Raw genomic sequence first — 14,872 nt, 5'->3', positions numbered from 1 at the left:
TAACTCCATTCACCACTACTCTCTGGGCTCGGCCACCCAACCAGTTTTTTATCCAGCGAAGACTACGCCCGTCCAAGCCATGAGCCACCAGCTTCCTTAGGAGAATATTATGGGAGACTGTGTCAAAGGCTTTACTGAAGTCCAGGTAAATGACATCCACAGCCTTTCCTTCATCCACCAGGCGGGTCACCAGGTCATAAAAGGAGATCAGGTTGGTCAAGCAGGACCTGCCTTTCATGAACCCATGCTGGCTGGGCCTGATCCCCTGGTTGATCTGCACTTGCCTGTTGAGTTCACTCAAGATGAACCTCTCCATAATCTTCCCCGGGACCGAGGTCAGGCTGACAGGCCTGTAGTTCCCCGGGTCCTCCTTCCGGCCCTTCTTGTGGATGGGTGTCACACTGGCAAGCCTCCAGTCATCAGGGACCTCCCCTGTTAACCAGGACTGCTGATAGATGATGGAGAGTGGCTTGGTGAGCTCCTCTGCCAGCTCCCTCAGTACTCTCAGGTGGATCCCATCTGGCCCCATAGACTTGTGAGCATCCAGGTGGCGTAGCAGGTCATTAACTGCTTCCTCCTGGACTATGAGGGGTCCATTCTGCTCCCCATCCCTGTCTTCTAGCTCAGGGGGCTGAATATCCTGGGGATGACTGGTCTGGCTGTTAAACACAGAGGCAAAGAAGGCATTAAGTACCTCAGCCTTTTCCTTGTCCTCGGTGACAATGTTCCCCCCCACATCCAGCAAAGGATGGAGATCCTCCTTGGCTCTCCTTTTACTGCTGATGTACTCATAAAAGCATTCTTTATTATCTTTTACAACAGTGGCCAGATTGAGTTCTAGCTGGGCTTTTGCTTTTCTATTTTCCTCCCTGCATGACCTAACAAGATCCCTGTACTCCTCCTGAGTTGCCCGCCCCTTCTTCCAAAGGCGGTAGACTTTTTTCCCTGAGTCCCCACAAAAGCTCCCTGTTCAGCCAGGCCGGTCATCTTCCCCGCCGGTTGGTCTTACAGCACACGGGGACAGCCTGCTCCTGCGCCCTTAAGATTTCCTTCTTGAAGAACACCCAGCCTTCCTGGACCCCTTTGCCTTTCAGGACTGCCTCCCAAGGGACTTTCCCAACCAGGGTCCTGAACAGGCCAAAGTCTGCCCTCCGGAAGTCCATGGTAACAGTTTTGCTGCCCCTCCTCTTTACATCACCAAGAATCGAGAACTCTATCATATCGTGGTCACTAAGCCCAAGACGGCCTCCGACCACGACATCTCCCACAAGCCCTTCTCTGTTTGTAAACAGCAGGTCAAGCGAGGCACCTCCCCTAGTAGGCTCGCTTACCAGCTGCATCAGAAAGTTATCCTCCACACACTCTAGGAACTTCCGAGACTGTTGCCTCTCTGCTGTGTTGTATTTCCAGCAGATGTCCGGCAAGTTGAAGTCCCCCACGAGAACAAGGGCTGGCGACTGCGAGACTTCTGCCAGCCGCTTGTAGAACGCTTCATCTATCTCTACATCCTGGTTGGGTGGTCTATAGCAGACTCCCAACAGGACATCTGCCTTGCTGTCTTTGCCCCTCATCCTTACCCATAAGCACTCGACCTTATCATCACCACTGTCAAGCTCTATACAGTCAAAACACTCCCTAACATACAGAGCCACCCCACCGCCTCTCCTTCCCTGCCTATCCCTTCTGAAGAGCTTATAGCCATCCAATGCAGCACTCCAGTCATGAGAGTCGTCCCACCACGTTTCTGTGATGGCGACTATGTCATAGCCATCCTGCTGCACAAGGGCTTCCAGCTCCTCCTGTTTGTTGCCCATGCTGCGTGCATTGGTGTACATGCACTTGAGATGGGCTATCGATTTCACCCCCAATGTTGCCATGCCACCCCTGGGCTCCTCACTAGCAGGCCCGGTTATATGCCCTTCCCCCTTCAAACCTAGTTTAAAGCCCTCTCAATGAGTCCTGCCAACTCATGGGCGAGAATCCTTTTCCCCTTTGGAGACAGCTGATCTCCATCAGCCGCCAGCAGGCCTGGTGCCTTGTAAACCTCCCCATGATCAAAAAAACCAAAATTCCACTGATGGCACCAGCCTCTGAGCCACCTGTTAATCAGGTGAGTTTTCCCATTCCTTTCAGCACTCTTAACTGCCACTGATGGGATTGAGGAAAACACTACCTGCACTCCCGATCCTGCGACCAATCGCCCCAGTGCCCTGAAGTCCCTCTTGATTGCTTTAGGACTTCTTTCTGTAATCTCATCACTGCCAACCTGTACAACCAGCAATGGGTAATAATCGGAGGGCCTTACAAGATCAGGGAGTTTCCTAGTAACGTCCCTAACCCGGGCCCCAGGGAGGCAGCAGACTTCCCTGTGGGATGGGTCCGGACAGCAGATTGGGCCCTCAGTTCCCTGCAGGAGGGAATCACCTACCACAATTACCCTCCTTTTTTTCTTAACGGGGGCAGTCGTAATGCATGTGGCTGACTGACTTGCCCTCGGCAACCCCCTGGCTGGACCTTCACCTTCCTCCCCACTTGCCTGGCCCTCAACTTCCAGAGCCCCATATCTGTCATGTAAGGGCAGCTGGGAAGGTGAGGGAGGCTGGGAGGGGATTCGCCTGCCTCCCCGGGCAGGGACCTGTTTCCATTCCCCCCCATCTCTTGGATCCCCTCCTTCTGCTTGCCGGCAAGAGGATAGGGGATCCTCTGCTCCTTGTGGGGCCTCCGCCTGTTGCCTTGGCCCCAGGGACGGTAGGGTGCGGCTCCACCAGTCTAACTCCCTCTCACACTCCCTGATACTCCTTAGCCTTTTACCTCCCCCTTCAGCTCTGCCACCAGGCTGAGGAGATCTACCTGGTCACACCGAAGACATTTGCCGTCTCCGCTGCCCTCTGGTACAAGTGACAGGCTCAGGCACTCCCTGCAGCCGGCGACCTGGATGGCTGCATGTTTGTGCGGGAGCTCCGTCTGGGTCGCCACATTCCTTCTGGCGGAGGCTTTTGGGCGGGTGGTAACCGTAGCTGCCAGGTCTCCTCCTGGGAGGATGATGACCGCTGCCTGAGTTTCCCTTTGGAACTAGGAGCGGGGGCACTCGGCCTTCCCCGCGCGCCCTGCCCGCGTGAGCTGCCGCGCAAACTGGTGCGCCACGCCCTCCTGGCGCGCCACGCCCTGTTTGCCCATCCTGGTCCCCGCACTCCTGGTTGCTCACGCTCCCTGGGGGCTGCTTTTATAGGTGGGGGGTTTGGCTGCCGTCACTCCTGGCCCCGCCCACGCTGCGTCAGAGCTGCTGCATGTCAGCAGCTCGCCCTTTCCCGCTCTTCCTCGCTCTAGGCGGGTGGCTGGGCTGCCCGCTCTCGCCCTGCGCTTTTTGCCGCCTTAGCAAGGGTGCCCGGCACGAGCGTCCGCTCCGGAGCCCTTCACCTCGGTGACTGCCAAGGTGACTACCTTGATGGTCTTCACCAAGTTGGCCATGCTGTTGGCCACCTCCTTGGCTGACTGGATGAACTGGCACTTGGCTACAGGGTTGGCGGTGTGGGAGGAGGCCAGGCGGCACGTATTGCACAGGGCCGAGGTGTGCTTCGCTACAATGGTAGCTGCTGACAGTACCTGCAGGGAAGAGCAGGGTGAGGCAGGACCCACCGCATCTCCCCATCCCTGCAGCTCTCCCTTCCCGCCAGCCCCACACGGGGCACCAGTGACCACAGAGATCCGTCTTGGGACCCAAGAAGGATCGTCAAGGTCCTGCATGCCCATACAGCCCCTCATCTGGACTGTCACTGTTGCCAGCTAGTTCCCAGTACTGATGGGGCCTGATAAAACACTACCAACTCTTGGGACACAGTTCTTTCTGCTAGCCTCACACTCCCTCACTCCCTTTCATGCAAGAAAATGCCCATAACGGTGCCCCACCTCATGCTCACCTGGGACTGGGTGCAGGCAGGGTCCACCAGGTTCTGGCAGGCCATCTGGATGGCTTGGTTAGCTCTGGCAAACTGAGTGGGGTCTACCAAGCCCTGTTGTCCAGCCTGGCTGTTGGGGTCTGAGACCCCCATGAGGTAGGCAGCCTGGGAGCACAAGAGAGGCAGTGAGAGCTTGCGTGCGGTGGGGAGGCTCAGAGCAGGCATGGGCTGGGGAGGAGGTTAGCAGCACAGTCCCATGGGGCCAGGCTTGGAGGGGCAGGGGAGGGGTGTGTACAGCAACTATGCACCAGGCGTAATGCTCGGGGCTGGGATTGAATGTGTCTTACCTGGGCAGCTGCCTCTGTCAGCCCACAGAGAGCTTTGGAGGCAGCACTGATAGACTCGCCTAACTCGGACAGTTTGCTGTTCTTAGCATTCTGGGAGATGCCAGCCATGGACTCACCCAGCACCTGCAGGACACACTGCGCACCAGTTAGAGACCACCTCCTGCTCCTGCAGTGCTCCCAGGCTCAGAGCTCACTGTGCTTCACCAACAGGGGAGGAACCACCTTTCCTTTTGTCCCCACATCCTTCCCAAACCTTCCCATCCTTCCCCAAACCTCCGCCCCCAGCTCAGGGCTCACCTTGGAGTTCTCCATGACACTGTCAAGGCAGTTGAAGTAGGACATGTCGTTGATGATCTGGGTGGGGTTCTCCAACAGCTCCTTCACCATCTGCAGGGACATGGCTGTCACATCCAGGGGAAGGGTCCATGCCCTCTGCTTGCACCTCCTCTTCGCTCCCTCCCGCCTCTCGCAGCGGGGCGCAGCTGCCCCCTCCTCGCCATCTCAGCCCCTCCACTGCCTTGGCAAGATGTGGCTTCTCACCTCCAGCTCCCGCAGGGCATTGTCGCACTCCTTCTGGCCTGGCGCCTGCTGGGTGCACATGGTGATCAGCTGGTTAATGCTGTCAGTCACAGCCCTGCCGGGGACAGGGGAAAGAGACCCACAGATCAATGCTGGCTCTGTCACCCGGCCCCACTGCTACAGCAAACAGCTCACAGGGAGCGGTTCCTCCTACCATGCCACTGTCGCCAGCTGATTCTTGAGGTTGGGGGCTGCGGGGTCAGCGGAGAGTGCCTTTGCAGCCAGCAGCAGCTTACTGGAGGACATGGAGATGCTCTTCAAGTACGACACCACCTGCGCCTGGTCTTCCTTATTCTGCAAGAAGCCAAGAAGAGTTACCTGCAACAGGTTTCCAAGCTCCACACCAACCCTGGGTCTTCTCCAGTGGTTTCCAAGCTGAGCCGGTTCCCTTCATCCAACTCATCTGCCAACAGCAAGGATATGGCAGCAACGCTTGCTGAACCAACCCAAGCCACTTTCCCCCTGCTGCTGTGGTTTTGCACAGCCCCAGACCCCCATCTCACCGGCTGCGTTGGCCATAGCCACCCTAACCACCGCTGCCCTGCCACTCTGCCTGCGGTCAGCTGCCTTCCCAGGCACCCCAAACCTCTCACCGTACCCAGGACCACCCAATGGGTATTTGCTCTCACCGGGGACTGGCTAGCCATCTCCACTCCCGCCTGCAGGAACTTATCGAAGTCCTGCCCAAATTTGCCAGAGGACGTGGCCAGGTCTTGAGGGGTGCCACATGACGCCTGCACCAGCTCATTGGCAGACTGGTTGAACCCCACGGCCGCCCGGTTCAGCTGGCTCTGCGCCTCCTGGAAGCTTTTGGTGCTGGGAGGGAACTGGAGGCAGGGAGAGGGGTTAGGAGAGGAGGCAAAGAGGATGGAGACGGAGAATGAAGATCTGGCACCTGCTTGGGGACATGCTAGAGAGGAACCCAGCGTGGATGGACCGGCTTGCATCCCTACAAGGCTTCCACCCTTCCCCTCCCGACCCGGCTCAGCTCACCAAATTCACAAGCAACCTCTTGCTGGCCTCTCCCACCATGCAGATGGCAGCATCCACGTCCCGCTGTCCTGGCAGGCAGTTGACGCAGTGGCTCAGGGCCTGCGATGCCGCCTTGGCCACCTGCGGAGAAGCAAAGAGCGGTCATAATCCCCCGGCCAGCTCCATGCCCTTCCTGCAGGCTGGCGGGGGGCACTGGGGCTCCCCCCACCTGGGTCAGGCGCTGCTGGCTCTCCGGGTCACTGGGCTTGGCCACTGCTTTCCGTGCCTCCTCGATGAGGTTGTTGGCTTTATCCATGACGTCGCCAGCACACTCCAGCATGGCACTCTGCGCCTGCAGGTTGGGGGTGCTGGCCACCACACCACGGGCGGCCTGGCTGAGTGAGCGCAGGGCCTGGGCCACCTCTTGGGCGGCGATCCCTGGGGGGGTGGAGAGGTCAGTCACTGCCGGTGCAGCTCCCTCCCCTCTCCCAGCCCAAGCACAGAGGCCAGTACCTGTGTAGTTCTCATTGCCCTGGGCCACCTCTCCCAGGAGGTGAGCAATGGCAGAGCTGATGGCTTTCGTGCTGTTCCCCAGGTCCTGGGCACACTTCTCCATCTGCAGGGGGATGAGTGGGGATGTGCTGGTGGGCTGCACCTCTAGCCTCCACCCTGGCGGCTCCCCTGCCCCAGCACCCATCCCATGCCATCCTTCCCCACGCCCTCACCATCTCTCCCGGCAGAGGCTTGAGCTTGCTGTCACGGGCAGCTGCCTTAGCTTCCTGCAAGTCCCTCTCCAGGGTCTGCACGAGACCCAGTGCAGAGTCTATCTCCAGGGGTCCGCACACCTCCCGAGCCTGCGATGGAAGAGAAGGGGAGTGGGGTGACCACGGAGTCCACCCTGCTGCAGCAGAGACTGTGACCTGCCACCAGGCTGTCCCCATCGCCCTGCCATCCCCACCCTGCTGTGTATAGCCAGGATTCTGCCACACAACGGGACCCAGCCTCTTACCTTCTGGGTGGCTGTGCGGAGCTCGGCCAGAGCTGTGGCCAAGTTCTTGGCATACTGGCTGAGCTGCATCGCAGAGGCTTGGTCTGTGATGGTGGGGACAGTGGCCTTGGCTGCAGCTACCATCTTCCCACCAGGCTGTCGGGCCAAAAGAAAAAGCCGTGAGAAGGGGACAAATGCAGCATCTCTCTGTTGCCCACATGCAGTAGGTTTCCCAGTATCTTAGGAGGGCCAAGCATGGTATGAAAGCTGTAATGCCCGTGCCAGAGCCAGCGCAGGAGGTCTCTGCGGGATGCAGTGCGGACACTGTACATGAAAAGGACTTTATCCCTCTGGAAAGCTCAGGGACACATGGGTCTTGTTCGCTGACCATGCCTGCTCGCCCTCCACAGCCCCTTGCCCAGCGTCTCACCTCCAGCTTGTGCACAAGCTGCTTCTTGATGGCGTTCTGGGCTGCGGTGTTGATTGCTATGCGGAGCCCCTCCGCCGCCTCACGCAGCTGCTGCTGCTGCTCCTCACTGTCTGGGTGGGCTGCGGCTCCCTGGAGAAAGCAGGAAACCCATCACACCTTGCAGAGGCCACTGGGTCCCTTGTCCTCCTGACAGCAGCAGCTGTGCTCTGGCCTGACAGCAGGGAACACCCTTGAGGCAGCCCATGCCCAAAGCCTCTCCCAGAGAGCTCAGCAGCAGGAGAGCTAACAGCTCCTCTGCTACCACCCGCAGCTTCAGGAGCCCTGCTCCATTGTACAGGTCCTTGGCTCAGTGCAGGACCTTACTCTGGGAACTGCTCCCCGACCCAGAGGCTGCTCGCCCCCTCCGCAGCACCGAGCCAATGGCATCGGATGGGGGCTGGAGCCAGCGCCCATCCTCCTGCACGCCATGAACCTTCGCAGCCTCCACCATCTTGATGGTGGCATCAGCCAGGATCTTGGCCACACTCAGCAGCTTGCGTGAGTTCTCCAGGTCTGTTTCTCCCTCCGTGTTGGCTTTGATGGCGTTGACAAGGTCAGAGGTGGCTTGGGCCAGAATACGAGCCTGACGCACCATTCCCCCTGGGAAAGAAAGGAAGGGTGGCCCATTAGCAAGTCCCACGGGCTCCCCGATACCTCCCCACCCACCATGCTCTACCATGGGTGCCATCAGCTACTCTCACCTGCATCACCCATGGAGCTGAATATGTTCTCGGTGATGTTGAGGATGGTGTCGGTGGCCTGGTCGTAGCACCCGATGGGCTGCCCGCCCATGGCGTGCTGCTTGATATGCTGCAGCAGGCTGTTCAGGGCCTGGGTGACAGCTGTGGCTGCCACACCCACCTGCTTCAGGAGCTGGTCATTGCTGGTGGCCACCTTGGAGGCCTCCACGCAGCCCTCCGCCAACTTGGCCACCAACTTGCCAGCCTCGATCAGCTGCTCCTGGCAGACTGGGGAACTGATTGTGGGAGCCACTACCTGAAAGGAAGGAGGAAAGGCTGGGCAGTGAGCGTGGTGTGCTCCTTACAAGGAGCCGTGCAGGGACAACTGTCCCCAACTTCTGCTCCTCCAAAGACAATATTCAGCGTTTCGGGGTGGCAAACGCCTGAGGCAGCCCATGCTTCTGGTGCCAGACCCCTAACATCCTACCTGAGGACACGTGGTCCTGGCACACCTACAACCCCACCACCTAGAGCTGCCACCACCCAGGTGATGCTTGCAGCCATGTCGAGGCAAGGGTTAATACTGCTTACCTTGGTGCAGGCCACCAGCTGGGAGGTGAAGAGGGCACACTGGGTGGCAGCAGTGATCACCTTCATCTGCAGCAGAGTCTTCGGTTTTCTGAGCCACTTTCTTGGCTTTGAGCACCAGCGCAGCAGTGGCACTGGCCACTGCCTTTGCCAGCTGCATAAGCATGTCCTGGGGGGGGACTGAGAGGGTCAGCGTGGGAGCAGCAGTGGGAGCACCAGCAGTGGGTGGGGGCTTTCATCCACCCCAGCCCAGCACTGAACACCTGGAGTAGCTGGCAACACCTCGAACCCATCCCTACCGCGTGCAACAGCCGATGAGGTTGTAACCTGGCTTCGAGCCGCAGCCTGCACTGTGGCACCTCCTTGCCCCAGGACACTGTCATGACCACCGCCCAGAGCAGCTCAGGCAACACTCAGGATCACCCCAACACCCATGACCTGTTCACTGCCCACTCCCCAGGCAACAACCCACACTGAGTCCCTGACTGTACCACAGTGACAACCTGCTGTGAGGCACTGCCAGTACTGCCCAGCTTTGCACCCTGCACCGGACTCTGGTCAAACAGCAGGTACAAGCCAGCCATGGGAACAGCTGCACTGTGGGCAGCATTCAGCGCCATCCCATGGCGCTGCCTGCCCCACCAACAAGAGGTGAGCAGGAGCTGCTGCCCGGTCACCTGTATTGCAGGCATGCCAGCTATTTTCTAGCTCTTTAGCGACAGGCTACATCTCTGCTGTCACTCACGGGGCTAAAGGAGGGGTATGACACAGCAATCAGCCTCCTCTCCCCCAGGGGCTGCAGGGAAGGCATGGGGCTACCCTGCCAGCACGCAACAGGCAGCAACCAGCACATGGCAAACTGCTTCCCCACCGGGCACCAGACCCAGACGTGCGGTGTGTGGCCCTGCACCCTGCAGCAGCTAAGCCTCTGGCCACCAAGCCAAAAATGTCACAGCATCCCCTCACCTCCTGCAAGCCAAGACTACTCCTGTTGCAAACCATCACCCTTCCAGACAGGAGAAGAGGCTGGAGAGCACATGCACCCAGCTCTGGAGTCCCCAGACTGCAGCATCCAACTGCAGCAAAGAAGCAGCTACCCCACCAGAGGAGCCCAGGGAGGGAAGTAGATACACTTGGGTCTGGCAGCTGCAGGTCAGAGCACCCCACACATGTGCAAATTGTCTTCCAGGTCCTAAATCTGCCCCTTGGGGCTGCCCTGTCCTGATGCTGCTGCCTAGCTATGCATGGCCCTCTGCCCTGGTGCTAGCTTTTCTGCTCCCCTTGGCTCTCTGTCCAGGCTTTTCCGCTCATTTTGAGGCCATGTGGCTGCAGTGAATGGAAACTCCTCCTTTCTGTGTGGGAACCATTAAGGATGTCATCGTGAGCCTGCGTGGGAAGAGAAGACACCGCTGTGGGCTGGGCAGCCATGCAGCTCTGCCACCACTCCCCTCCACACCGGGCAGGACCTGTTTTCCAGACAGAAAAGAAGTGGCCATGAAAAAGAGGAGGATCTAGGGGCAGGCTGTCCCCTACAGGGACCACCACCATGCCTGGTAGAAGAACAGCAGCAAGACTTCAGGATGGTTCCTACAGGCAGAGGAGACACAGGATCCCCTGGGGAGCTCTAGAGCACACAGAGGGCAGAGCTGGGATTGCCAGTATTGGCTCTTACCCAGGAAATCTCTCCCAAGAGATAACTGGGCATCCTGAAGTGCCCCCTGTGGTGGCTCCCAGCCAAAACCCTCAGCCACCAGCCCTTGCAGGGGGCTGGCATGCGGCAGCGGAGAGAGGTGCTCCAGGGGGCTGTACCTGCACGTAGAGCAGGTTGAGCTGCACAGGATCTCGCGAGTCCATGTTCTGGTCAGAGTAGAAGAACTTGCGCCGCAGCAGCAGCGTTTCGTTGTCGTCGATGCCTTGCTCATGCAGGGTCCGGCCGTGGTCCAGCCAATTCACTGCAGGCAACGCCAGGGCGTGAGCAGGGATGGACACCCAAGCAGGGCTGGTCCCGGCCCCAGGGCTGCTCACGCAGAACAAGAAATGGATGTCTGTTTGGTGCATCCCGGCTCTCATCCCTCTGCCCTGGGCCTCCACACAGAAGGAGAGACTCCAAGGAGCGTGGGTACACGTCCCCTCGTCACAGTCATCTCCACTCCCCTGCATTGGGTCTTCCCTTTGCGGGGGGGGCCCCTGCTCCCCTCCCTGCCCACCAGCTCTCCTCCCCGCTGCCTTTGGCACAGGCTGACCCTGTCCCCAGCATGTGCAGGCACGTACACTTGTCATCCGTGTGCAACTTCTGCTTGAGCTTCTCCATCTTCTTCTCATCTTGCAGCAGGGTCTTGTCCTTCTTAAGGGTGCCAGTAACCTCCTCCTTCTTCTCTTCCATAGTCTCCCGAACAAGTGAATACTCATTGTAGTTGGTGATGCCTGCAGGAGCGCAGAGGACCGAGCTCAGCACAACATCACTGCCAAATACCGAGCCTGGAGCGATGCAGGGGTGCAGAGCGGTGTCCCCTCCCCAGCATCACGCACCCCTCGGACATCCCCACTGCCAGGCTATCTGCCGCAGAGCTGCTGCCGGTACCCCAGTACCCCCCACCAGATACTGCCATCTCTCCCCACCTCCCTTCCTCCCCCTTGCTGCTGCCCCCCTCCTCTCACCCATCCGGGCACAGATCGTCATGAGCATGTCAGTGACTGTTTTGGAGTCATCCACCATCACTGTTTTCACTGTCCCATCCAGCATGCAGATCTTCAGGGGCTGCTGCTTCTTCTTGTACTCCATGGTGTCCTGCGAGCACAGCAGAGCACAGCTCCCAGCAGTGGCATGGGTGCAGGGCACCTGCATCCTGCCAACATGCTGACAGCTCCCATCTCCCTGGTGCAACTGGGGCGGGGGGGGGGGGGGGGGGCATAGGGTACATCCAGGCACGATGCAAGGCAGCAGGGCAGGCACCCGCAGCACCTCCCCACTGTGGGCGTCTGACCACAGAGCTGATGCAGGTACCAGCTGGAAGGACATGGGATGGATGCTTACCCTGTTGCAAAGCATGTAATAGTCCAGAGCCTTCCCAGCCTTCAGCCAGATCCCTTTCTTTGGGTCTTCATCCGAGAGGAACAGCCCAAAATCATTGGCTGAAAAACAGGCAAAGTCTCTGCCAGGGTAATCCTGAGCAGGACAGGGCCACCAAGATGCCAGCCTGCACCCAGGGATGTGCCTGCAGCCCAGCACGTGAAGCACAGCAGTACTGCGCATGCTGGAGCCCAGCAAAAAGCTGGCAAGTGAGCTTCAAGGTACATGTTTTACCATATAGTTATCTATGGAAAAAATCATCTGAAGTATGCCAAACTTGGAACTGACTGCAACTGAAGGAAGAACTTGGACTTGACAGCTCTCTGAAATCTTCAGTGCAACGTGTAGCAGTGGCCAAAGCAAGGTAGTAAAACACTGGGCATCACCAGGAAGGGTGCTGTGAACTGGTCTATAAAACCTAGGTACATCCACACTTTGAGTACTCCATGGTGGTGTGGTCTGCACCTCCCCAGAAGGACACAGCGGAGTTTGAAAAGATATAGAGATGGGCAACTTAAATGATGGAGCCTTGGTACGAGGGACTAAAGGAGCTGGAACTCCTCCATTTGGGGAGGAGGCTGAAGGAGGATGGGATTGAAGCTTACAAGGTCTCAGAGGTGGTGAGAAAGTGTAGAAGTGCTGTTCACCAAATCCTGCTCCCCTGGGGCTGGGGTACCCAGTGAGAGCACTGCTGCTGATGCCCAGGCAGTGGCACCCTGGCTTGGACCCATGGGGATGGTCCCGTCTTCTTGCTGCAAGAGGCCAGGACCATGCCTGGCTTTGCCCTGGGAAAGGTCCTTCTCCACCTTTCCAACAACCCCTCGCTGCAGGCTGTCTTGGCTGGCTGCTAAGTTTATAATGAGTCATCTCGTTGGCAGCTCTCTGCAGGGAGGGACAAATTTCTGAAGCACCCTGCTCCTGCCTGGCTAACACTGCTTTTAGGATCCTACTAAACAGGGAGCAGAAAAATCACTGAGGCTTGCCTTTTGTTTTTTTAATTAAAAATTAAATTTAAATTAATTTTTAATAATAATAATTTTTTAAAAAGCTATTTTCAAAGCAAATTCTAAAAGGATAATTTTAAAGCACTGAAAACTGAGCAGCTTGCCCCAAATCCATAGCTTGGGCAGGGAGAGGTGCTTCCCAAGACAGAGCAAGAGCAGGGCTGGAAACCTACACCAAAGCTCCCCCAGTCCAAAGGTCAGAAAAAAACAGGGCAGCTCAAAAAGGGACCCCTGAGTGCCACTGAGTAAGGAGAGCAAAGAGAAACAAAAGCTGCAAGGAACCGAGAGGAAAAGAAAAGCTATGAGCAACTGAAAAGGAACTTGGGAATAAGCAGTTCCCTATAAGGCTTTCCCCTTGCCTTTTTTTTTTTTTTTTATAAGCAGGCTGACTCACACCCAGGAGCAGGAAATGCAACACTCCTTCCAATCCAACACCCGTTACAGCCCTGCATCCAAGTAAACATCCAGTCCCTCTCTGAAACTGAAAGCCGTGATCTGCCAGACTGCATCCCACAGGCCAGCCAGGCACTGCACGAGAAGGCATTTCCTTTCATCCATGAGGAGTTCGCAACTCCCAGATGTTGCCGCGCTCCCCCTCCTCTTCCAACTCCTGACCTCCTGTTTGCTGCCTGCCTGATGCACAGCTCTCTGTGGCAGAGACGCTTTCGGAGGCGGTGGGGACCCAGGAGAGCCCCCAAGACGATGTCCCAGTGCTCCAGCCCCCCCGTCCATGCCAGGGACAGGCCACATCCGCGTGGACATGAATCGCATCATGAGCTCATGTGCCATAAGCTTATTTTTGAGCCTTGTGGCAACAGGGAGATATTAGAGGTGAGAAAGCTTAGCAAGGTAACAGAGCACCAGCACGGAGTCTGGCAGAGAGCTGCCGGGGGGACAGACCTGACGGAGGACTATATATTCCCCAAGAAAGGAAAAATTAACTTATATCGTTTATTAATGCTTGCTACGACCCCTATGACTGTTTAAACCCACCTAGTCCTGGCTAGTGGTAATGAATGCAAGTAGGAGAGAGGAGCAGACAGAAAGGGCAGCAGGCTCAAAGAACTCAATGAGTATTTCACTTCCAAATGTGTTTTCCTATCTCCCAAGCCCCCAAATTTCTTCTGGGGTGTCAAGGAGGGAGCTTGAGGAGCTCAGCCCCTCGCCTCAACCAGGCAGGAGGACTCGGACTTTGCTCCCCCCACCCCCCCACTGCTCTGTGCTGGCTGGGAAAGCCCAGACAGGCACGGGGACAAGAGAGGAAAGGCAAGCCAGTGAAATGCCAGGAGCCAAGCCAGGGTGGCCCTGACACGGCAGACAGCCCCACTGCAGACTTACGTTGTCCCATCTGGGCCTCGGGCACCCGCTTGCGGATCATCCGGCAGGCGTCATACACCATGGTGGAGGGCTCGAACTGCATCGTTTTCACCACGTTGCCAATGCTGATCTTCAGCGAGAGTGCGACCATGGTGGCAGCTTGGCTGTCCCCACTCCTGTGTCACCTGCTGGAGGGAGACATCCAGGTCAGCTCTGACTGCTGTCCCCGCATGGTCCCCTCCGATGCGCAGGGTCCTTCCTCTTCCTCCGGCAGCACCTCTGCTCCCCAAAAGCTGGGACCTGGCTTCTAGCAGCAAGCAAGGGCTGCACCCCGCACTGGTGAGCCTATGAGGGGGTCCTGCTTTCCGGCCCTGTGCTGACCCTGGGTTCTCTGGCCAGCATTGGGACCCTTTGTCTCCCCGTCCCGAGGTCCCAAAACTGATTTTGCTCGCCTGCAGGAGTGACGGCAGCTGGATGCTGCCAGCAAGGAGGAAGCGAGCGCGCGGGAGCACGTGAGATAAGCCGGAAGAGCGCGACGGAAGGGGTTATAATTAAACCTGCTGTGACACAGAAGCCACAAGAGGAAAACTAAGCTTTGACCCGGAGCTGGTGGGGCCCTGCCCTGGCTATCAGGGCCCCCCACATCACCAGTGGATGGTGCTGAGCTGGCAGCCTGAGCACAGAGGGACCCGGAGGGATGGAAAAGCCTGGAGTTGCTCAGGGAGGTGAGATAAGGGCACCAGGCACCAAACCCGCCCATTAAAAATAATTACCTGGGGAAAGCACCGCTCACACCGAGTACTGCATTGGCGCTTGGAGACTGGGGTCTATGGCAGCAGCCACGGCACAAACCCAGGGCAGGGGAGCCCATGTGCAGGGCGATGCACAGAAGGGCGAGGGACCCAGCTGCTGCAGCTCTTGCTGCAAGGGCATACGAGAGCCACACCACACCATCTGAAACG

General features: G+C 57.9%; 1 protein-coding gene across 1 annotated transcript in view; it reads right to left on the bottom strand.

Moving 5' to 3' along the window:
• The window catches only part of LOC142596436 (talin-1-like), a 30,844-nt gene extending 16,783 nt beyond the window's left edge, over positions 1-14,061 (bottom strand). Inside the window, 25 exon segments of the mRNA XM_075725533.1 lie at positions 3,442-3,603; positions 3,918-4,061; positions 4,244-4,366; positions 4,541-4,630; positions 4,784-4,877; positions 4,977-5,116; positions 5,452-5,649; positions 5,816-5,935; positions 6,024-6,232; positions 6,308-6,410; positions 6,520-6,648; positions 6,804-6,938; positions 7,213-7,341; positions 7,685-7,851; positions 7,953-8,247; positions 8,523-8,595; positions 8,597-8,688; positions 9,011-9,152; positions 9,265-9,268; positions 9,788-9,905; positions 10,329-10,471; positions 10,791-10,943; positions 11,178-11,307; positions 11,554-11,651; positions 13,932-14,061. Of these exon segments, the coding sequence (XP_075581648.1) occupies positions 3,442-3,603; positions 3,918-4,061; positions 4,244-4,366; positions 4,541-4,630; positions 4,784-4,877; positions 4,977-5,116; positions 5,452-5,649; positions 5,816-5,935; positions 6,024-6,232; positions 6,308-6,410; positions 6,520-6,648; positions 6,804-6,938; positions 7,213-7,341; positions 7,685-7,851; positions 7,953-8,247; positions 8,523-8,595; positions 8,597-8,688; positions 9,011-9,152; positions 9,265-9,268; positions 9,788-9,905; positions 10,329-10,471; positions 10,791-10,943; positions 11,178-11,307; positions 11,554-11,651; positions 13,932-14,061 (3,321 nt within the window).
• Between the last annotated feature and the right edge of the window lie 811 nt (positions 14,062-14,872).

Source organism: Pelecanus crispus, chromosome W (assembly GCF_030463565.1).
Source record: "Pelecanus crispus isolate bPelCri1 chromosome W, bPelCri1.pri, whole genome shotgun sequence".
Lineage (NCBI taxonomy): Eukaryota > Metazoa > Chordata > Aves > Pelecaniformes > Pelecanidae > Pelecanus > Pelecanus crispus.
This window is presented reverse-complemented; position numbering and strand designations above follow the sequence as displayed.